This window comes from Camelina sativa, chromosome 17, assembly GCF_030686135.1.
Source record: "Camelina sativa cultivar CO46 ecotype springtype chromosome 17, ASM3068613v1".
NCBI lineage: Eukaryota > Viridiplantae > Streptophyta > Magnoliopsida > Brassicales > Brassicaceae > Camelina > Camelina sativa.
In genome coordinates, this window is record NC_141896.1 from 10735163 (window position 1) to 10753617 (window position 18455).

General features: G+C 38.1%; 4 protein-coding genes across 4 annotated transcripts; all 4 read left to right on the forward strand.

The window, feature by feature from the left end:
* LOC104756681 (uncharacterized) lies at positions 1-3356 on the forward strand. Its single transcript, XM_010479304.3, has 10 exons — positions 1-789; positions 872-1009; positions 1183-1371; positions 1514-1651; positions 1762-1880; positions 1968-2100; positions 2168-2297; positions 2383-2462; positions 2547-2687; positions 2783-3356. The coding sequence occupies exons 1-10, from the start codon at positions 295-297 to the stop codon at positions 3056-3058; spliced, it is 1839 nt and encodes a 612-aa protein (XP_010477606.1). The 5' UTR covers positions 1-294; the 3' UTR covers positions 3059-3356.
* Positions 3357-3463: 107 nt separating this feature from the next.
* Positions 3464-7352, forward strand: LOC104756682 (uncharacterized). The gene is made up of 10 exons (XM_010479305.2): positions 3464-3977; positions 4123-4482; positions 4574-4789; positions 5043-5701; positions 5785-5881; positions 5984-6037; positions 6123-6163; positions 6253-6443; positions 6568-6842; positions 6932-7352. Exons 1-10 carry the CDS (start codon positions 3717-3719, stop codon positions 7286-7288), a joined length of 2511 nt encoding a protein of 836 aa, XP_010477607.2. The 5' UTR covers positions 3464-3716; the 3' UTR covers positions 7289-7352.
* A 107-nt stretch (positions 7353-7459) lies between these two features.
* On the forward strand, positions 7460-12254 carry LOC104756684 (putative phosphoglucomutase, cytoplasmic 1). The gene is made up of 18 exons (XM_010479306.3): positions 7460-7816; positions 8402-8483; positions 8605-8660; positions 9016-9129; positions 9250-9312; positions 9458-9577; positions 9669-9769; positions 9861-9920; positions 10026-10125; positions 10219-10376; positions 10466-10561; positions 10665-10728; positions 10812-10893; positions 10975-11153; positions 11246-11322; positions 11431-11563; positions 11728-11844; positions 11967-12254. The coding sequence occupies exons 1-18, from the start codon at positions 7739-7741 to the stop codon at positions 12036-12038; spliced, it is 1752 nt and encodes a 583-aa protein (XP_010477608.1). The 5' UTR covers positions 7460-7738; the 3' UTR covers positions 12039-12254.
* Positions 12255-14936: 2682 nt separating this feature from the next.
* On the forward strand, positions 14937-17523 carry LOC104756685 (putative pectinesterase/pectinesterase inhibitor 6). Its single transcript, XM_010479307.3, has 2 exons — positions 14937-16260; positions 16711-17523. The coding sequence occupies exons 1-2, from the start codon at positions 15258-15260 to the stop codon at positions 17373-17375; spliced, it is 1668 nt and encodes a 555-aa protein (XP_010477609.2). The 5' UTR covers positions 14937-15257; the 3' UTR covers positions 17376-17523.
* Positions 17524-18455: the final 932 nt, after the last annotated feature.

The window sequence follows — 18455 nt, forward strand, 5'->3', positions numbered from 1 at the left end:
AAATTAAATCCTTGATTTATATTTTGGTCAAAACTCAAAACAAAGTAAATGTCATATTATCGACGACGAAATAAAACTTTTTTAAAAAAATATAGTAATAATGATGTCATACCATCGAATGTATTGAATTGAACCTATTTATATACCTCTCCGTCGTCCCTTCGGGGACATCCGATAAAAATATACCTCTCCGTCCAGTCATCACGTCGTCTCTTTGTCGTCGTCGCCGTTCTTTCTCGCCGGGAAAATCAAAAACACTAAAAACGATTTGAATTTTTATTTTTCGAAAAAGATATGGATCCGATCGAATCCGCGGAGTACAACAATGGCTTTGAAACCACCAATGGTAACTCTCACAACGACCATGGTTGGAAGAAAGTGGTGTACCCAAAACGCAACCGGAAGCAAAAACCGGCGGATCAATCGACGGCGGCGAACGGTACTGTCACCGGGAATCTAATCTCCAACGGGGCTTTATCCAACGGAGGAGGAGACAACGTCTTCCGTTCTCTCGAGGAGCAAGCTGAGGGTCGTCATCGACGGATCCTCGCGGCGAAGAAAGCTTCTGATGCGGCGGATGTGTCTGATGATGAGAGATCTAAACGGAGATCTAACGGTTACGGTGATGAAGACAGCGACAGTGAAATCGCGGTGGGGAAGGAGAATTTAAAGGCAGAGGAAGTTAAGAAACCAAAGGTTAAGAAGGAGAAGAAGCCTAAGGTGACATTAGCTGAAGCTGCTGCTAAGATTGATGTCTCCAATCTCGAAGCTTTCCTCGTTGAAGCTACGGTATGTGTGCATGGATGTAATGTATAATTCGCTTGATTGTGATCTTCTTCTTGATAAGTAAAAAAATTGAATCTTTGAATAGGAATCTTATGGGAGTCAACCAGAGATTCAGCTAATGAGATATGCTGATTACTTTGGGAGAGCACTCTCTCAAGTATCCTCAGCTCATTTCCCATGGGTTAAAACGTTCAAGGAGTCTCCTTTATCTAAGCTGATCGATGTGAGTTATATCTCTCTCAATTTTTGGCCATGCATAAAGTTCCCATAGTGTAGCTAAACACAGTTCCCAATAGTTGCATTGTATGTTTTGTGTCTTGTCTAATCATAGATTATATAGTTTGCTTTTGGGTTTTTTTGTCTTCATAGAGCTGATATCTTTTTCTTCTTCAATAGATTCCACTCTCTCATATTCATGAAGCTGTCTATAAGACATCAGCTGATTGGATCAACCAACGTCCCATTGAGGCACTTGGAGTCTTTGTATTGTGGGGATTGGATTGTATTCTTGCTGACTTGGCTGTTCAACAAGGAGCCGCCAAGGGCGGTAAGAAGGGCGCTCAACACGCTTCTTCAAAATCTCAGGTATTTTGGTAGCTAAACGTTATTGTCTGGTTGGTCTGAATAATACCAGTTACATGGCTTTGGTTTTGGTTTTGTGGATACAGCGATCTGGTTATTGATTGCATTACTAGATTCATCATTGCACGATTCTTTTGATGAATAGGTTGCGATATTTGTGACAGTAGCAATGGTATTGCGCAAGAAGCCTGATGCTCTAACCAATATATTGCCAACTTTGAGGGAGAATCCCAAGTATCAGGGACAAGATAAGCTTCCAGTTATAGTTTGGATGATGGCTCAGGTGTGTGAAGTTTTATTCTTAATATAGCAAAGACCTTAAAATTACCAAAACGTGTGTTTTATGATAGAGATTCTGGAATGCGCTTTCTCTTAACTGATAACTATGCACAGGCCTCCCAAGGTGATATATCAGTAGGCTTGTACGCGTGGGCGCACAACTTGTTACCGGTGGTCAGTAGCAAGAGTTGCAATCCTCAGTCAAGGGATCTTATCCTTCAGTTGGTTGAGAGGTGAGTTGTGTTTTTTCATATGATGTCCTGTTTATGTGAGTGTGATAATTATCTATCTGATCTTGGTTATTGTGTTTTTTATTTCAGGATATTATCTAACCCGAAGGCCCGGACAATACTTGTAAACGGGGCTGTTAGGAAGGGAGAGCGATTGATTCCACCTCCTTCCTTTGAGATCTTGGTTCGACTTACATTCCCCGCATCATCTGCAAGAGTGAAGGTAACGTAATATTGGGATTTCCAAAATAATGAATGAGGGTTGATCTGTAAAATGGTTTGACGTGCAGGCTACAGAGAGGTTTGAGGCAATATATCCCTTGCTGAAGGAGGTGTCTCTTGCTGGTGCACCTGGAAGTAAGGCAATGAAGCAAGTCACTCAGCAAATATTCACATTTTCCCTGAAAGCAGCCGGGGAAGGTATGCCAAACTTTATCTCTAAATTCCCACCTACACGTCCGCTAGTAGACGATGCAATAACATTTTGAATAATGTTTCGGTACAGGAAATCCCGTATTAGCCAAGGAAGCGGCTGCAGTCACTATCTGGGCTCTCACCCAAAACATTGATTGCTGCAAGCACTGGGTAGGATTCATTCATTCATTCTTTTCCCACTTATGAGTTATTTGTGACTGGACTTATACTTATTTTTGTGGATCGGGTTAACAGGAGAATCTCTATATCGAGAATTTGGAAGCCAGTGTTGCTGTTCTTAAAAAGCTCATTGACGAGTGGAAGGAGCGTTTTGTCAAGCTGACTCCTGCAGAAGCCCTCACTCTCAACCAAACAATGAAGAGCTTCAGACAAAAGGTTCCAAAACAGTGTTCCATCTTTTAAACCTCTTTGTAAATAATTCACTACCTTAAGTACCGTTTCTTATCCAATGATATTTTACTAATCTACAGAACGAGGAAGCTCTTGCCGAGGAAGGAGCCAATGGTGCAAACCAGTCGTCCCTTTACAAAGATGCTGATAAGAGCTGCAAGGTGTTCTTCGGGAAACTCTCAAGTGGTGGCTGCATCAAAAGTATAGCTACCACTGCTGCAGTTCTGGCTGCTGGTTTTGCTGGTGCTGCTGCTGTGTCTGCCAACCCTGAGGCTATGGCCTACGTGAACAACCTAGTGGAGTCGTTGGACCTCAACAAATTTACCGAGACAGTAATGTCAGTGTTGAAGAAATGAAGTGAATACACCTGAGGGGGCGTGACAAGCAAGAGAAGCAAGTCTCCTTATCGTCGGTGTAGAGAAGTGCTTGAAAATTATACTCTCTGATTACAAAGTGTTGAAACCTGACCGGCATTAGGGGGAGCCTAATGAGTGAAGACTGAAGAGAGGAGGTTTATGTCTTATAATCATGTACTTTTGAGGAGTTTGTTCAAAGCTCAAAAGTTGTAGAAGTTGTTGAGACTGTTTCTAATTTAAGATGTTCTTCGTTTTTCCTTCTTTCAGGGAACAATAAAGTTATATTTTCATTTGCTCTTATGTTAACCTCATAACTCGTTTGTTCCATCCAAATCTACATTCCCAAATCTCTACTGTTTATAAGTATCTTCTACAAAACAGCTTTACAAAGATATTTACAAGTTTGAAGCAGTGAGGTTGCGAGTTCGATTCCCATCTAGACCACATTTTTGGTAAAGTTAAAGTATAAACATTTTGGGCCAGAAAAAAAAAAACAATTAAAGAGAAAAAGATTAGACCTTTGAAGAATCAGAGAGAAAAAAGAGAGTCGACTCGTCTCAGTATATTTATCACCAAGCGAACACTGGAGAAGAAGAAAAAAATCAGAACTTTGAAGGCTCAGAGAGAAGGGACGTTCCAACTGATTGATTAGCTTCCTATGTCACTCTCTACAGTATCTTCCGGTGTGGGCGTTCTCGAGCTCCCATGTTTGCGTCTGTTACCAATCTCAAGCACCCAAATCCAGTTTCTCACTGTCGAAGCTAGAAAACAGCCTAGAGGAAGAAGACGCGAACTCTCCTTCAGCCACTTTCCAGTACTTATCCACTCGAATCGTCATCTCCGTCATGGTTTCTCCGAACTCAATTCAAGTTTTGATCTTTCCCACGGTGGAGAAACAGAAAAAAGTTCCGTCGCTTCTGTAAGTCCCTCTTATGAGCTCTGATTTCTCAGATTGTCTAGTATCAGAAAATTAACATCGATTATAGATTAAAGGTTTATGCTTTATGTCTTCTGGTTAAGATACTGAACGATGATTGTATTTGTGTGTTGGCGTATAAGCTTAGTTTGAAGATGGTGAAGAAGTGAGGAAGAAAAGCTCTTCAAGTGTTGGTGATAGCTATGTGGCCTTGTTTGTTCGAATGCTTGGTTTGGACAATGACCCTCTTGACAGAGAACAGGCCATAGAGGCGCTATGGAAGTACTCTTTGGGTGGAAAGAAATGTGTTGATGCGATAATGCAATTTCATGGTTGTTTGAATCTTATTGTCAATCTTCTTAAGTCAGATTCCAGCTCCGCCTGTGAAGCTGCTGCTGGGTTGATACGGTCTATAGCTTCTGTGAATCTGTATAGAGAATCCGTTGCTGAGAGTGCGGCGTTGGAAGAGATTACCGCTCTATTGAGCCAGCCTTCGTTAGCTACAGTGGTATGAAAGCTTGATGTTCCAAAGTAGTATATACTTCTGTTTGTTGGATTCAAATTTTTGAGGTTGATTATATGGTAGTTTTGTTTTTCAGGTGAAAGAACAGTGTATATGTGCTCTGTGGAATCTGACTGTGGACGAAGAAATTAGGGAAAAGGTTGCGAACTTTGATATCCTTAGGCTACTCATTAGTTTCCTTGAAGATGATGATGTAAACGTAAAGGAAGCAGCTGGTGGCGTCTTGGCCAATTTATCCCTTAGCCGCTCAAACCACAAGATTCTGGTTGAAGTAGGAGTCATACCAAAACTGGTAAGACCTTTTAGCTTTCCATCCAAATATCCATCTATAAGACCTTTTAGCTTTCCATCCAAATATCCATCTATTACAGCTCATCTGTGGCATGTTAGAGTGTAGTGATAGCTAATAGTCAAGGGGAGAACTGAAATAACTGAAACTATGTGAAGTTGGCTGAGCATCGCTTAGGGGAATGGTATTTATATGAAAACTGTCTAATAGTTAGTTATGCTTCCGTTTGCTCATTACCTTCGTGATTGGAATCCAGGCAAAACTATTGAAAGGCGATAATACAGATAACAAAGGGTCTAAAATCATTAGAAAAGAAGCAAGAAATGTGCTTTTGGAGCTCGCCAAAGACGAATACTACAGAATTCTCGTCATTGAGGAGGGTGTCGTACCCATTCCCATAATTGGTGCAGACGCTTACAAGTCTTTCAGACCGGATCTGTATTCTTGGCCTAGTTTACCAGATGGTATAAAGATCGAGCAGACAAGAAAAGCTCCTTCTAGATTTGGTGCCTCTGAGCTGCTCCTTGGTTTGAGTGTTGACAAGAACGTTGATGACGTAGACGAAGCCAAAATGAAAGCAATTGTTGGGAGGACAAATCAGCAGTTCCTTGCCCGTATTGGAGCAATTGAGTTTGAGAAGGAAATTAAATCCGAAGGGCCTGGGAAATCTGAGCAGCTTACTCTTCTTCCTTGTGTAGATGGTGTGGCTCGTTTAGTCTTGATTCTTGGACTGGCAGACGAATTGGCAGTTACAAGAGCTGCAGCGTCAATTGCTGATGCATCTATCAACGAGGATATGCGGATTTCTTTCATGGAAGCCGGAGCTGTAAAGCCTTTGATTCAGCTTTTAGCCAACAACAACAAAGAGACTGTTAAATTACCTGTCATCCGTGCTTTGAAAAATTTATCTCTTAGGTGCTTTTTTTTGAGAATTATCATTTTTTTATTAAGTAGTTTCTCCTCAGAGGTTGTAATTATTTATACCTGATCAAATGCAGCCGCACTGTTTGCCAGAGGATTGAAGCTGAAGGTGCAGTATGGTTTCTTATTAATCTTCTGAAGCAGCCAGAGGTCTCACTTACCCTTACGGAACAGGTCTGACTTCACTTTCTTCCTCCTTTGTTCTTTGATATATTTGTCTAGGCTATAATGGAATAACTGGATTTGGCATGGTCTTTTGTGAACAACGTTATGCAGATTCTGGATTTACTTGCTCATATCTTAGATCCTAGCAAGGAAATGGAATCCAAGGTGTGTTTAGTTTCCAGCTTTTATGAAGGTGTGTGTATTAAATCTGTTTTCATTTTGGCTGAAACTATTTCTCTATATGCTCCAGTTTTATGAAGGGCCGGTGAATGGATCAAAAGCAGACTCCAGGTCAGTCTTCTTCTCGATTTCCTATTTTCTGCTCATTATTTGTAATTTTAGAAGTATCAAGATACTCAATATCTGGTGGGAATGAACAGAGAGGACGTGCTGGATGCTGCTGTTTTCTCTCGGCTTGTCCAGATTGCGAAAACAGCCTCTCCTAACCTGCTAAGAAAGGCAATCTCTATCATCGAGTTTGGTATAATCACTAATCCGAACATGGACACGGTCATCTCCGAGGATATCACAACTGTTCTGGATGTTGCTCTCCGGCAGAAAGTCCTGGAAGGTACAAGACTTGTATCACTAGCTAAAGCTGTTTGTATTCATAGAAATGGGTTCCTCTTATGATTTCACACCAAGCAATTGTGATATTCATAACAACGTACGAGTCTACTTTTTTGGAAATGCAGAACCTGAGAATGAAGCTGAGGAGTTAGAGAAACATCTGCTTGAGTTGGAAGAAGCTGGTTTAACGATTACCGCTGCTTCAAGGTTACTGACCAGACTTCTTGACTCTGAATGTTTTCGCCAAAGTATGGATACGACGCTCTACACGGAATTACTAAGGAAGATCCTAAGATCAAGCCTCCCTCTACACTACAAAGACTGGGTTGCTGCTTGTCTTGTCAAACTCAACACTCCCTCCTCTCTCTCTCAATCCCTCAATAATCCGATCAACGTTGAGGTACGTCAGTGACTCAGTGGTATTAGTTTGGAACTCAATTACAGAACTTTCACCAGTTTAATTGAATCATCTTTCTTATGTATCAAAAGGTAACTCTCTACAAAACGATCCCAAGTCTTGTGGAACAACTGAGCTTCTCCTCGACTCCAGAAGCAAAAGAAGCAGCAGTTGTGGAACTAAACAGGATAATCTCGGAGGAAGTTCCAGAATCAACCCAAACTCTTGCTTCACAAGGAGCGATCGAGCCGCTAGTAAAGCTTCTAGAAGAAAGAAACGAGCGGTGCGTTGAAGCGAGTTTATCAGTACTGTATAACATAAGCATGGACAGTGAGAACCACACAGCCATCATAAGAGCAGGAGCTGCACCAGTATTGAGACGTATCGTTATGTCTCAAAGACCACAATGGGAGAAAGCTCTTCGGCTACTCAGAAACTTGCCCGTTTGAGCAAACTTCGTGTCATGTAAATTTTGGAAACGCTCATTAGAATAATCAAAAAGATATTTTTCTTTTTCCGTTTTTGGACAATATGGGATTACGTAGCACGTAACGTATCACGATCAGCATATTCTACTAGATCCACACGATCCACTAAATATATTTATTTCCTCTTTGAAGTGTTTACGCAAGGAAAAAAATAAAGAAACAGCGAATCCAACGGCTGAGATTTCTTACGGTGTCGTTAAAAAGGTGAAAAAGACGAGAGAAACGTTCCGGTGTTACTCACTTGGCCACACGTGTCGCGGTCTCGTTTAGCTTAAATTTTTGCGTAGATTATACTCTCTCTGTTTCTCTCTCCCACAGAGCTTTGCTTTTTATCATCATCACTCTCCTTCTCTTTCGTTTTCTCTCTGTAACATTCAATTCTGATCTTCTTCGTATCCTCTCAAGACGGATATGGTTTTCAAGGTTTCCATCGTCTCTACATCTCCTATTGATGGCCAGAAACCAGGAACTTCTGGTCTCCGTAAGAAGGTTCGTTCGATCGATCTCTGTCTTCTGAATCTAGCGAACTCTTTAAACTGTTTGTTGCATCTAGATCAGATCTGTTTAGATTTTCTTAAGATTAAATTATTGGCATCTGATTTGATCTGTGCATTGATCTGTATTGATTATGCGATTTAGTGAGTGAGTGAGTGAGTGAGTGATGATGACAAATTTGCGTAAATTTACTCTCAGATTTCGTTTATGATGAATGATTTTATCTGGATCAGCTTCTAGATCACGTTATAATCTTTGATTTTAGTATATATGTTTGCGACGTTGCTGTGCGGTGAATGCTTATTTAAATTGATTGTGGCGAAATTTGTGTATCATCGTGTAATCTAGTCTAGTTGTTCAGATCTTTATTCTTCATACATTGTTGTCGAGTATATATATGATCTGGATGGATATGTAAATTGTATATGAGTGTCAATGAATTTTATAAAATAAACAATGTGCAGCGATGTCGGATCTATGAAACCAGTGATCATTGTTTGGTCTACTCTGCAGTTATCGAAATAGCATGCATCTTATGAGTGTCTTCTCATTAGGATTTTGGTTTATTTAACTGTGTAGGTGAAAGTGTTCAAGCAACCTAATTATCTACACAATTTTGTCCAAGCAACATTTAATGCGCTTACCGCTGAGAAAGTTAAAGGTGAGATTTTTTCTTACTCATCTTGGTTGCTGTTTGAGTGGATGGTTGTTGACATAATAGTTGCCAGGCAGATATTTGGCTCACTCGGAAAAGTTTATGATTATTTGTTCATCTTGTGTAGGTGCCACACTCGTGGTCTCTGGTGATGGTCGTTATTTCTCAAATGATGCTGTTCAGGTAATACCAATGTGATTCCGTGTCTTCGAGAACTGTCTGGACATAATTGTGTATTACAGTATTACTGCTCATGTATTTACAATATCTTGAGAGACTCATCTGTTATGTCGCTTCATTAGTGATAGGAAATCCTGCTATTAAGATGAATGCCACGCATAGTTATCTCTCAGAAATTTGAATTAGAACAGCCATAGAAAGATTAGAGGTTATCTTTAAAGATGATCTATATGACTTGCGTGTAAGCTCCGTTGGCTAAGTTTGTTTGACCTGTTCCTATTACAGATTCAGTTACTGCTATTTCATTTAGTTATGGTTACCAGCTTTTCATACAATTTTTGTTTTCTTATATTAACAGATCATAATTAAGATGGCAGCAGCTAATGGTGTACGACGTGTGTGGGTTGGTAAAAACACTCTTTTATCAACTCCTGCTGTATCAGCTGTGATTCGTGAAAGATCAGGAGCTGATGTAAGATATCTTTCTCTAAGCTCATGGTTGTAGTTGTCGTTGGTTTTTTTTTTTTTTCTTCACTATAAGCACGAAATGTATGATGTTTATGAGAGACTTAATCCCAGTCTCTGGTTACAGGGATCAAAAGCAACGGGAGGATTTATCTTAACAGCAAGTCACAACCCTGGTGGCCCTACTGAGGTTTGTTCCGTTGTTGTTCTGTCTCTGTTGTGCTCTTCCCCCTTTCGATTGAGCTACTCGTTTGGTATCACGTTATTGTTTCATTTCAGTAAACCAGATATATAGATTGATAAGACTAAGAGTTGATTTGATACCCGTTATACAGGATTTTGGAATCAAATACAATATGGAAAATGGAGGACCTGCTCCTGAATCAATCACTGATAAGATTTACGAGAACACTAAGACAATCAAGGAGTACCCAATAGCACAAGATCTTCCCAATGTATCTAAAAATTCTGAACAATCCTCTCATTTAGCAGCATATTTTCCATCATCTGCCTTTTGTTAAATCATTGTTGATCTGGTCTCTACAGGTTGATATTTCTGCCATTGGTGTAACCAGTTTTGAAGGACCTGAAGGAAAATTCGATGTTGAAGTTTTTGATTCCGCGGATGACTATGTTAAACTAATGAAGTGAGTGATCTCCCTCTCCTGAATCTGCTCTTTCTATGGTTTATGTGCAGTCTCTCTGATCTTTCTAAAAATATTTTCTATTTCCTTTAAGGTCAATCTTCGACTTTGAATCCATCCGGAAATTGATTTCATCTCCAAAGTTTACATTCTGGTATGTAGCTTGCATTGCATTGGTTCCCAAACCATTTCCATTTGAGTTTAGTTTTGTAATATATGCTCTTTCGCTTTAATGTTATATTTACTTTGTTTCATGAAGCTATGATGCAATGCATGGAGTTGCTGGAGCCTATGCACATCGCATCTTTGTGGAAGAACTTGGTGCTCAAGAAAGCGTATTATTAAACTGCATACCCAAGGTTTCAAATTTGTCTAACCAAGAAATTAGAATCCTATTATGATTACATATAAACCTCCAAGCTCACTATTTACCTCAATACAACATTTTGTAGGAGGACTTTGGAGGAGGCCACCCGGATCCCAATTTGACCTATGCTAAGGAGCTTGTGGCACGAATGGGATTAGGTAAATCTGACACCGGAGGTGAACCTCCAGAGTTTGGTGCCGCTGCTGATGGTGATGCAGACCGTAACATGATTCTTGGTAAAAGGTAGCCTACTAATGCTCTTTTAAGTGAGATTTATACATGAAACGGGTTAACCAAGTACTTCTAAACTTAAAGTATCTCTTCTTTTCTAGGTTCTTTGTAACTCCCTCGGATTCAGTTGCTATAATTGCTGCAAATGCTACTGGGGCCATACCGTACTTTAAATCTGGTTTGAAAGGTGTTGCAAGGTATTATTTACTCAGGATTTCTTTATTTTTAGAAGAGTTACGTGTATGTAACTCTTTTAATCTATCTTTTTCGCTTACTATTAACTTCCTCTTCTTCTTCTAGGAGCATGCCAACCTCAGCTGCTCTTGATGTCGTTGCAAAAAGTTTGAATTTGAAGTTCTTTGAGGTACATGTCACCTTGTAAATCCAGCTGCTTCTTATTTTCCTACTCCTTAAATTAATTCACATCTCTCATAAATTACATATCAGGTTCCAACGGGATGGAAGTTTTTTGGTAATCTGATGGATGGCGGTATGTGTTCTGTATGTGGGGAAGAGAGTTTTGGAACTGGTTAGTTTCTATTTCCACACTCACACATCTTGAATAACTTAAAATCAACGTGTACGGTTCTGAAGGGAAGATCTTTCACAGGATCGGATCATATCCGCGAGAAAGACGGGATTTGGGCAGTTCTTGCCTGGATGTCAATACTTGCTCACAAAAACAAGGGAAATATTGACGGTGACGGTAAACTGGTGACGGTTGAAGACATTGTCCGCCAGCACTGGGCTACTTATGGTCGTCACTATTACACTCGTTACGACTATGAGGTAAAAGTTGCTAAAATTTTTGTGATTAAATTATGCCATATTATGCGGAACAAGTAGTACAATATTTGATAGCTTTTAATTTGTCTTTATAGAATGTAGACGCAGGTAAAGCCAAGGAACTGATGGAGCATTTGGTCAAACTGCAATCTTCAATTCCTGAAGTCAACAAGTACACACACGTCTACTTCTCTGAAATTCATTTCTCTTTTACTTGAACATGTACTCGTCAGTGTGGTACTCTGTTTTCCTCACCTCTTCCTCTATCAATTTTGTTCAGGATTGTGAAAGGAATTCGTTCAGATGTGGCGAATGTCGCTAGTGCCGATGAATTCGAGTACAAAGATCCAGTTGATGGCTCCATCTCGAAGCATCAGGGAATCCGTTACTTGTTTGAGGATGGATCTCGACTTGTAAGTTATCTTTTTCTTCGGATTTGAGCCGTTAGACATATCAGCTAGAACATAGTGATAGAATGTATAAGATAAAAGTTGTGTAGCCATAGTTCTTCTTTAAGCATCAAACGTTGACAAGAAAACCAAAACTTATGAATTTCCCTTGTTCTGTCCATATGAAGGTTTTCCGTCTCTCTGGAACTGGCTCAGAAGGAGCAACCATCCGGCTGTACATTGAACAGTACGAGAAGGATGCTTCAAAAACCGGACGAGAATCCTCGGAAGCTTTGTCTCCTCTGGTCAGTTGCTTAATTTAAAACGTCAAATCCATAAATTGTTTTCCGACTCAATTCTTTTTAACTAATACCAAAAGGGTTTTCTCTCACTGAATGTGGAATTGTTGTTGATGTGTGTTTCACAGGTTGACATAGCTCTGAAGCTGTCCAAGATGGAGGAGTTCACCGGCCGATCTGCTCCAACTGTCATAACATAAGAACAGACTGTCAAGTTCAACGACTCAAATCATACACTTTGTCTGCGCCAATGAGATGTTTTCTTCTTATACTATTTCTTGTTCCAAAATACTTACATTATACGAATAAGTAGTCTCAGGGAGAATTTGTATTCTCATCTGAATTCTGAACAACCCGGACCAATTTCTTTGAGTTGTCATGAGGCTTATATGCTTTTACGGATTTGGCTTTCTCGATTTTGGTTTTGTTTTCTCTTGCTTCCATCTTTTCATGATTTAAGGAATGTTATTGCAGTTCTATGAGTTTGCAAGTCGTCTCTTAACGTCTATCTTCATTATACCTCAACATCATCCATTGAAAAAAAGGGTGACAAAATCTCAAAATTTTGTTTACATAAAATTTTTAATTTACCCAAGAAGAATAAATAGAACACAATCTAAATCGAGCACTGTATACATTGCAAATGGGTTCACCATCTCGAGTTTCACTATGGTGAGATGTTGTATATTTGATAAAAAAGTATGCCATTAGACAAAACCATATTTTACTTTACTTTTGAAAAAGGTAGGGAGAGACGTCGATCGATCTTGAAACCGAAAGGGAATAAATGAAAGGAGAAGGTGACCTTTCTTTCTTCAATGTATATCAGAGTTGCTTTCGTAACCCCAAAGATTTGGTTAAGAGTCGTAGACAACCTTAATTCTCCTACCAGACCCTTCCCATATTTAAAACGAAGCTCCATTCAACTTTCGACTCCACTTAAACTTCACCATCCTTTATTTCGTGTAAGTATCCCTTTCGCTTTTAATTTGTAGTATCAAATATACAACATACTTGAAACTCTCTTGATATTTCAGATCCTAATTCAGACATCTTGAGTTCTATCAATATTCAATACCATGTGAATAATTGAGTGGTCGAATTAGTATATCAGATACCATGTGAATAATATACAAACGTGAGAAAAAAGAATTGGATTGTACAAATCGTATATTAATATATATTTCTCGAAAAAGCTACGCATATGCAAAAGGTAGCTAGTGAGAGAGTTAGCATGTTTTGTTGATATGTCCAAAAACACCAAACTCATCTTAAAGAACTATATACCACTACCCGCACTACTACGGTCTATCACACTCAGAACACACAATAAGCAAAACAAAGCCTATATATTGACTCAAAACTGATTCTAGCGAATCACAGATCAATGTGACAAAAAAAAAAAAAAAAACTCGAATCGATGGAAGACAAACTCCCACTCCTAATAGTACCCACCTTATCTATCGTCTCTAGTGGTATTAGCTTGTACACTTTAGTTATAAATTTAGCGGATTATATATGCATAGTGTAGGTAAATATATCTATTGAGATATATTATACTATTTTTTTCTATAGAACCGAACCCAAGAATTGTTCAATATAAGACAAGTCTTTCGTAACATATATGAAAGTATAGCTCATTCACTTCCATTTCCAACAATCGCATTCGTATTGTAAATCACCCAATCTTTCACAAGTTACGTAAATTTCTTCTGATGCAAAAAGAAAAAATGATGGACGACCAAACAATTAGTACCAACATAGTAATTAGTAACACGTTGATGACAAAAAATAAGATGTGAATTTCCTTATCGATGTCGACAAAAATATTAATGAGAGATATGATAGTTCTACCGCCATCGATCTCTAGTATTTACTAGCGACTCGGATTATTTCCTTGAGTGTGGTTCTTTTTTTTTTTTTTTTGTTTCTTTTGTAGTATTTCCATAATTAGATAGAAAATATGACAGAATTAGGAATTAGTTGTTTTTATTGGCACTAAATGATCGTACGCTGTATACCAAATTTAAAATGATCGATTATTTTAATTTGCATATGAAAATGCTTAAAGAGCTGCGTTAATGCATCTTCGTTACCAAAATGTATGTTACTACAATATATATGGTCTTCCTGTTGTCAACTACAATAGTTAAAAGTTAGTCCTTACTCCTTAGTCGTATAATTTACATACTTCAACTTTTTTGGTTAAACTCATGTTTAATTGTTATGATCTAGCTACGTGACAATAAATTTCAGAAAATGTCGTTTTTGTAGACCTAAACCATTAATTACAGGATAAAGTAAGAAAACTTGTACAACGAGAAAACATATTAATTTCCACAAAAGACGGACTTAGTTAATTAAACTTTTCATCAAAAACTTTAATTTGGTCAAGCTCACACGAAACTCATGTGAAACCCTTTTGACCTTTGATTTTGATATTTACTTAAAACTCTTTCTGAGAAACTCCTTAACGCTTGGTTGGTAGATTTCACATCAGAACAAAATTTAGATTTTCAATGGTGATATGAACGTAGTTTTGTGGTTGGAGCGGCATAGTTGTAATAACTTTAATCATCATCAATTCTTAAAGTTTTGTATTGTTACCAGTATACGCATATAACTGTTTCTTTTAGAAAGAAAAAGAAATCAATATGCGAACTCTTGGCCTTAAAACAAACACACCAAAAATTAACAAATATCTATATATGCTAATACTTTCTACATGAAATGATATATTATAGTGAATAATCACTCTCCAGCTTTTCTCTTTACGTGGTTCGTTACGTTCCTTTTGATCTGTTTGTATTTGTTCCATCTAATCGAACTCCTAGTCTGATCAGGCTTTATGACATGTGGCACTACGGAAAAGGTCCATGACTCTCAAACCTCTTTACGCATGTGGCAGGCCATTAGCCAAATCAAGTTTTTTTCTTTTAATTTTTTGATAAAATGTGAATATTATCAACCAAAAAGGAACAGTTTCTTCTACAAGAGATTGGCGTAGCAGTCATTTTAATTAGAGTACCCAAATCAAGTTTTAGTTTATGTGCAGAGTACCCTTTGATTATTGAGTTCCTTTTGTAATCTTACGTAGTTGTTTTAATTCACATAATTAAAAACCACTTATGTTATGTTCAATGTTTATGCCATAAGTTCGAACCAATGGCCATTGCTAACTTAGATGCCAGAACATATTTTTCTTCTTAGTTTTAATTTGTTTACATCAAACATAAATCAGACGCTCTTACGTGGCTGCATACGTGTAAACATTCATTTATGAGACCGGGAGAGAGTATGATCCATACATTTGTTACTTACATGCATTTATATATAACTCTATACTTCCCTAAGAAAACAATATCCCACATCTCTCCTATTAGTCATAAATTTCTAATTGATACTTCTCAGATTCCCAAATGGATCACAAGCATCTACGAACATCTCCCAAATGTTTATTATACACCAAATGTATCATAACCATCATTTACGTCGTATCAATTTCTCATCTCAATGCCCATTTCATAACTTCATGCAAACAAACCCCATACCCTAGCGTTTGTGCCCACCACTTATCCAATTCACCTCTCAAAGTCAAAACATTAGAAGACCAAACCGATGGGTTGACTTTTCACGACCTTGTGGTCAGTTCCACCATGGACCAGGCCGTGCAACTACACCGCCTCGTCTCTACCGTAAAACAGCGTCGTTCTCTACACAAACATGCCAGGTCAGCTATGCTCGACTGCTTGGAGCTCTACGAAGACACCATAGACCAACTCAATCACACTCGGAGTTCGTACGGTCAATATTCTTCGATGCATGATAGACAAACCTCGTTAAGCGCAGCCATAGCTAATCAAGACACTTGCAGAAACGGATTTAAAGATTTTAAGTTGATCTCTTCGTATTCGAAATATTTCCCAATACACACTCACCGAATCCTCACTAAGTCTCTAAGCAACTCTTTGGCAGTTACTAAGGCTGCGGCTGATGCAGTTGCCGAGACATATACATCGACGGGGTTCACCAAATATAACAAACAAAGAAATAGCAACGGAGGTGGTGGTCACCGGAGATTATTGATGTTTTCCGACGACGAATTTCCATCGTGGTTCCCTCTTTCTGATCGTAAACTTCTGGAAGATACCACAACCACGACGAAAGCCGATCTTGTGGTGGCTAAGGACGGTTCAGGTCATTACATAAGCATTCAACAAGCGGTAAACGCAGCAGCCAAACTCCCTCGGAGAAACAAGAGACTTGTTATATACGTTAAAGCAGGTGTTTACCGAGAGAACGTGGTAATCAAGAAATCGATCAAGAACGTGATGGTTATCGGAGACGGGATTGATTCCACCATCGTCACCGGTAATAAGAACGTTAAAGATGGCACAACGACGTTTCGGTCCGCTACTTTTGGTACGTCGTCCGTGCTATATAGATAGATGTAGATATATCAAAATTACTTTCTAAAAGTAATCTTTATTTAAACAAATAATATTAATGTTTGCACGTATTGACATATAAGATTGATTGTATAACATAAATTAACATAAACACTCGTAATAGACATAATTTATCCGATTATTATAAGATTTTAGTTTTTGGAAAACAAAAAGGATTTTTACAAAAGGTTACTAAATTAAATATTATCGGGAGGCTAGTTGCTATAATACACGTTTAGCTAAAAACTATTTCTTTTAAGTATAATTGAAATTTGATTTACCTTTTGGGGTAAGAAAAATAATTTATTCGTTTTTTGGCTCTCAACACGTATAGTATACATCGCTATTGTCGAAGCATTAAAAACATATGATGTACTCTTGAAATATAACTTTCGGACTACATTTTCGCTTTGTCCGCCAACAGCTGTTTCCGGCGAAGGTTTTATCGCACGTGGTATAACATTCCAGAACACGGCTGGACCGGAGAAACATCAAGCAGTGGCTCTCCGATCAGGTGCAGACTTCTCCGTCTTCTACGGCTGCTCTTTCAAAGGCTATCAAGACACTCTCTACCTTCACTCTCGCCGTCAGTTCTTGAGAAACTGTAATATTCATGGCACCGTCGATTTCATCTTTGGAGACGCAACCGCAGTCCTCCAAAACTGCAACATCTACGCTCTCAAGCCGATGAGCGGCCAGAAAAACACGATCACCGCTCAATCACGCAAAGACCCGAACGAGAACACAGGTTTCGTCATACATGGCTCTACGGTGGCTACAGCATCCGAGACTTACTTAGGACGGCCGTGGAAATCGTATTCGAGGACGGTTTTCATGAAATGTAACCTTGGAGGATTGGTGAATCCGGCGGGATGGTTGCCTTGGAACGGCGGTTTTGCTCTGAGGACTCTTTATTACGCTGAGTATGGTAATACCGGCGCCGGAGCAAGTGTCTCCGGTAGAGTTAAGTGGCCGGGTTATCATGTTATAAAGACGGCGACGGAGGCCGGAAAATTCACGGTGGAGAATTTCTTGGACGGAAACTATTGGATCACTGCTGCGGGAGTACCGGTCAACGATGGACTTTGACTTTGTTCTGAGTCTTTTGATTGGACTTTGTTGATTTTTATGTTTTATATTTTCGTTGGCGTGTGATTGTTATAATTTTACAAAATTTCTTATGTTGTGACATATATTTTATTCGTTTGCTAAGTAAATTTACTTTTAATTCCGTAAACATAAGGTGAATATTAATAATTAATTATAAAGCAATTGTGATAATAGGTACATTGTCACGTTAACCTTAAATTAGAAATACTAACTATATATATACATTTTCTTATCCAATAATAAATTAGTAATGTTAATTAAACAATACATAAAATGTCAATTTTCTGTGCCTGCGATGCACATATCGAATTCCTAGTACAATACATAAAAAATCAAACAATATATAGATTTTTTTTTTTTGTCAATCTTCTTTTCTATCTGCACTTTAAAGTCTACATTTCTTTTTTTCTTTTACATCTTTTGCATAGAAAATAATTTTAAGTAAATATCAAAATCATTTATCAAAAAAAGACAAAATATTAATTAAAATCAAACCCAAATTCAAATTCAAATCCATATCATATATATTTATGAAAATATAACTCATGCCACCTTGTGATTTTCTATTCACTCCACTGCCTTTCATGATCGTAAGTTCCATGATTGAATAAATGACAATTTACTAGTTTGGAGATGATTTGTTTTGTTTTTCCTTTTTCATAATTTCTAGATAATCTTGTCATTTTTCTCTCTTATAAGCTTATTGTTTTTGTCTGCTGACAAACAAATCCATGTTTTGACTGCACTTGTTATTTTTGACCACATAATTAGTAACCATCTAACTTGGATTTGAAAATATGTATTCATTTTAATAACAAGAGAATTTGTTAAAATGCCTCTTTTGATATATCCTTTTTCAAAAATACCCTCTTTTCTGGCCATTTTTATTTATGCTTTCTTTTAATTTTTAATGACCATTTTACCCTTATATGAAAATTATTTTATTCAATAAAAAGAAAAACAAAATTTTCCCGCCAAAAATTTTCCGACATATTTTCCAGCCAAAAATTTTTCGAAAAAATTTTCCCGCAAAAATTTTTTTTGTCAAAAAAATTTTGA

What these genes read in the sequence shown, in the direction of transcription:
- LOC104756681 (XM_010479304.3), top strand. Translation starts at nt 295, where the DNA reads ATGGATCCGATCGAATCCGCGGAGTACAACAATGGCTTTGAAACCACC. An exon ending in CTTTATCTAAGCTGATCGAT is followed by an intron (nt 1,010 to 1,182) that starts GTGAGTTATATC and finishes CTTCTTCAATAG; the next exon opens with ATTCCACTCTCTCATATTCA. An exon ending in TTGATTGCTGCAAGCACTGG is followed by an intron (nt 2,463 to 2,546) that starts GTAGGATTCATT and finishes TCGGGTTAACAG; the next exon opens with GAGAATCTCTATATCGAGAA.
- LOC104756682 (XM_010479305.2), top strand. Translation starts at nt 3,717, where the DNA reads ATGTCACTCTCTACAGTATCTTCCGGTGTGGGCGTTCTCGAGCTCCCA. An exon ending in TTGAAAAATTTATCTCTTAG is followed by an intron (nt 5,702 to 5,784) that starts GTGCTTTTTTTT and finishes GATCAAATGCAG; the next exon opens with CCGCACTGTTTGCCAGAGGA. An exon ending in GGATCAAAAGCAGACTCCAG is followed by an intron (nt 6,164 to 6,252) that starts GTCAGTCTTCTT and finishes GGGAATGAACAG; the next exon opens with AGAGGACGTGCTGGATGCTG.
- LOC104756684 (XM_010479306.3), top strand. Translation starts at nt 7,739, where the DNA reads ATGGTTTTCAAGGTTTCCATCGTCTCTACATCTCCTATTGATGGCCAG. An exon ending in TACCGCTGAGAAAGTTAAAG is followed by an intron (nt 8,484 to 8,604) that starts GTGAGATTTTTT and finishes CATCTTGTGTAG; the next exon opens with GTGCCACACTCGTGGTCTCT. An exon ending in GTGAAAGATCAGGAGCTGAT is followed by an intron (nt 9,130 to 9,249) that starts GTAAGATATCTT and finishes CTCTGGTTACAG; the next exon opens with GGATCAAAAGCAACGGGAGG.
- LOC104756685 (XM_010479307.3), top strand. Translation starts at nt 15,258, where the DNA reads ATGGATCACAAGCATCTACGAACATCTCCCAAATGTTTATTATACACC. An exon ending in GTTTCGGTCCGCTACTTTTG is followed by an intron (nt 16,261 to 16,710) that starts GTACGTCGTCCG and finishes GTCCGCCAACAG; the next exon opens with CTGTTTCCGGCGAAGGTTTT.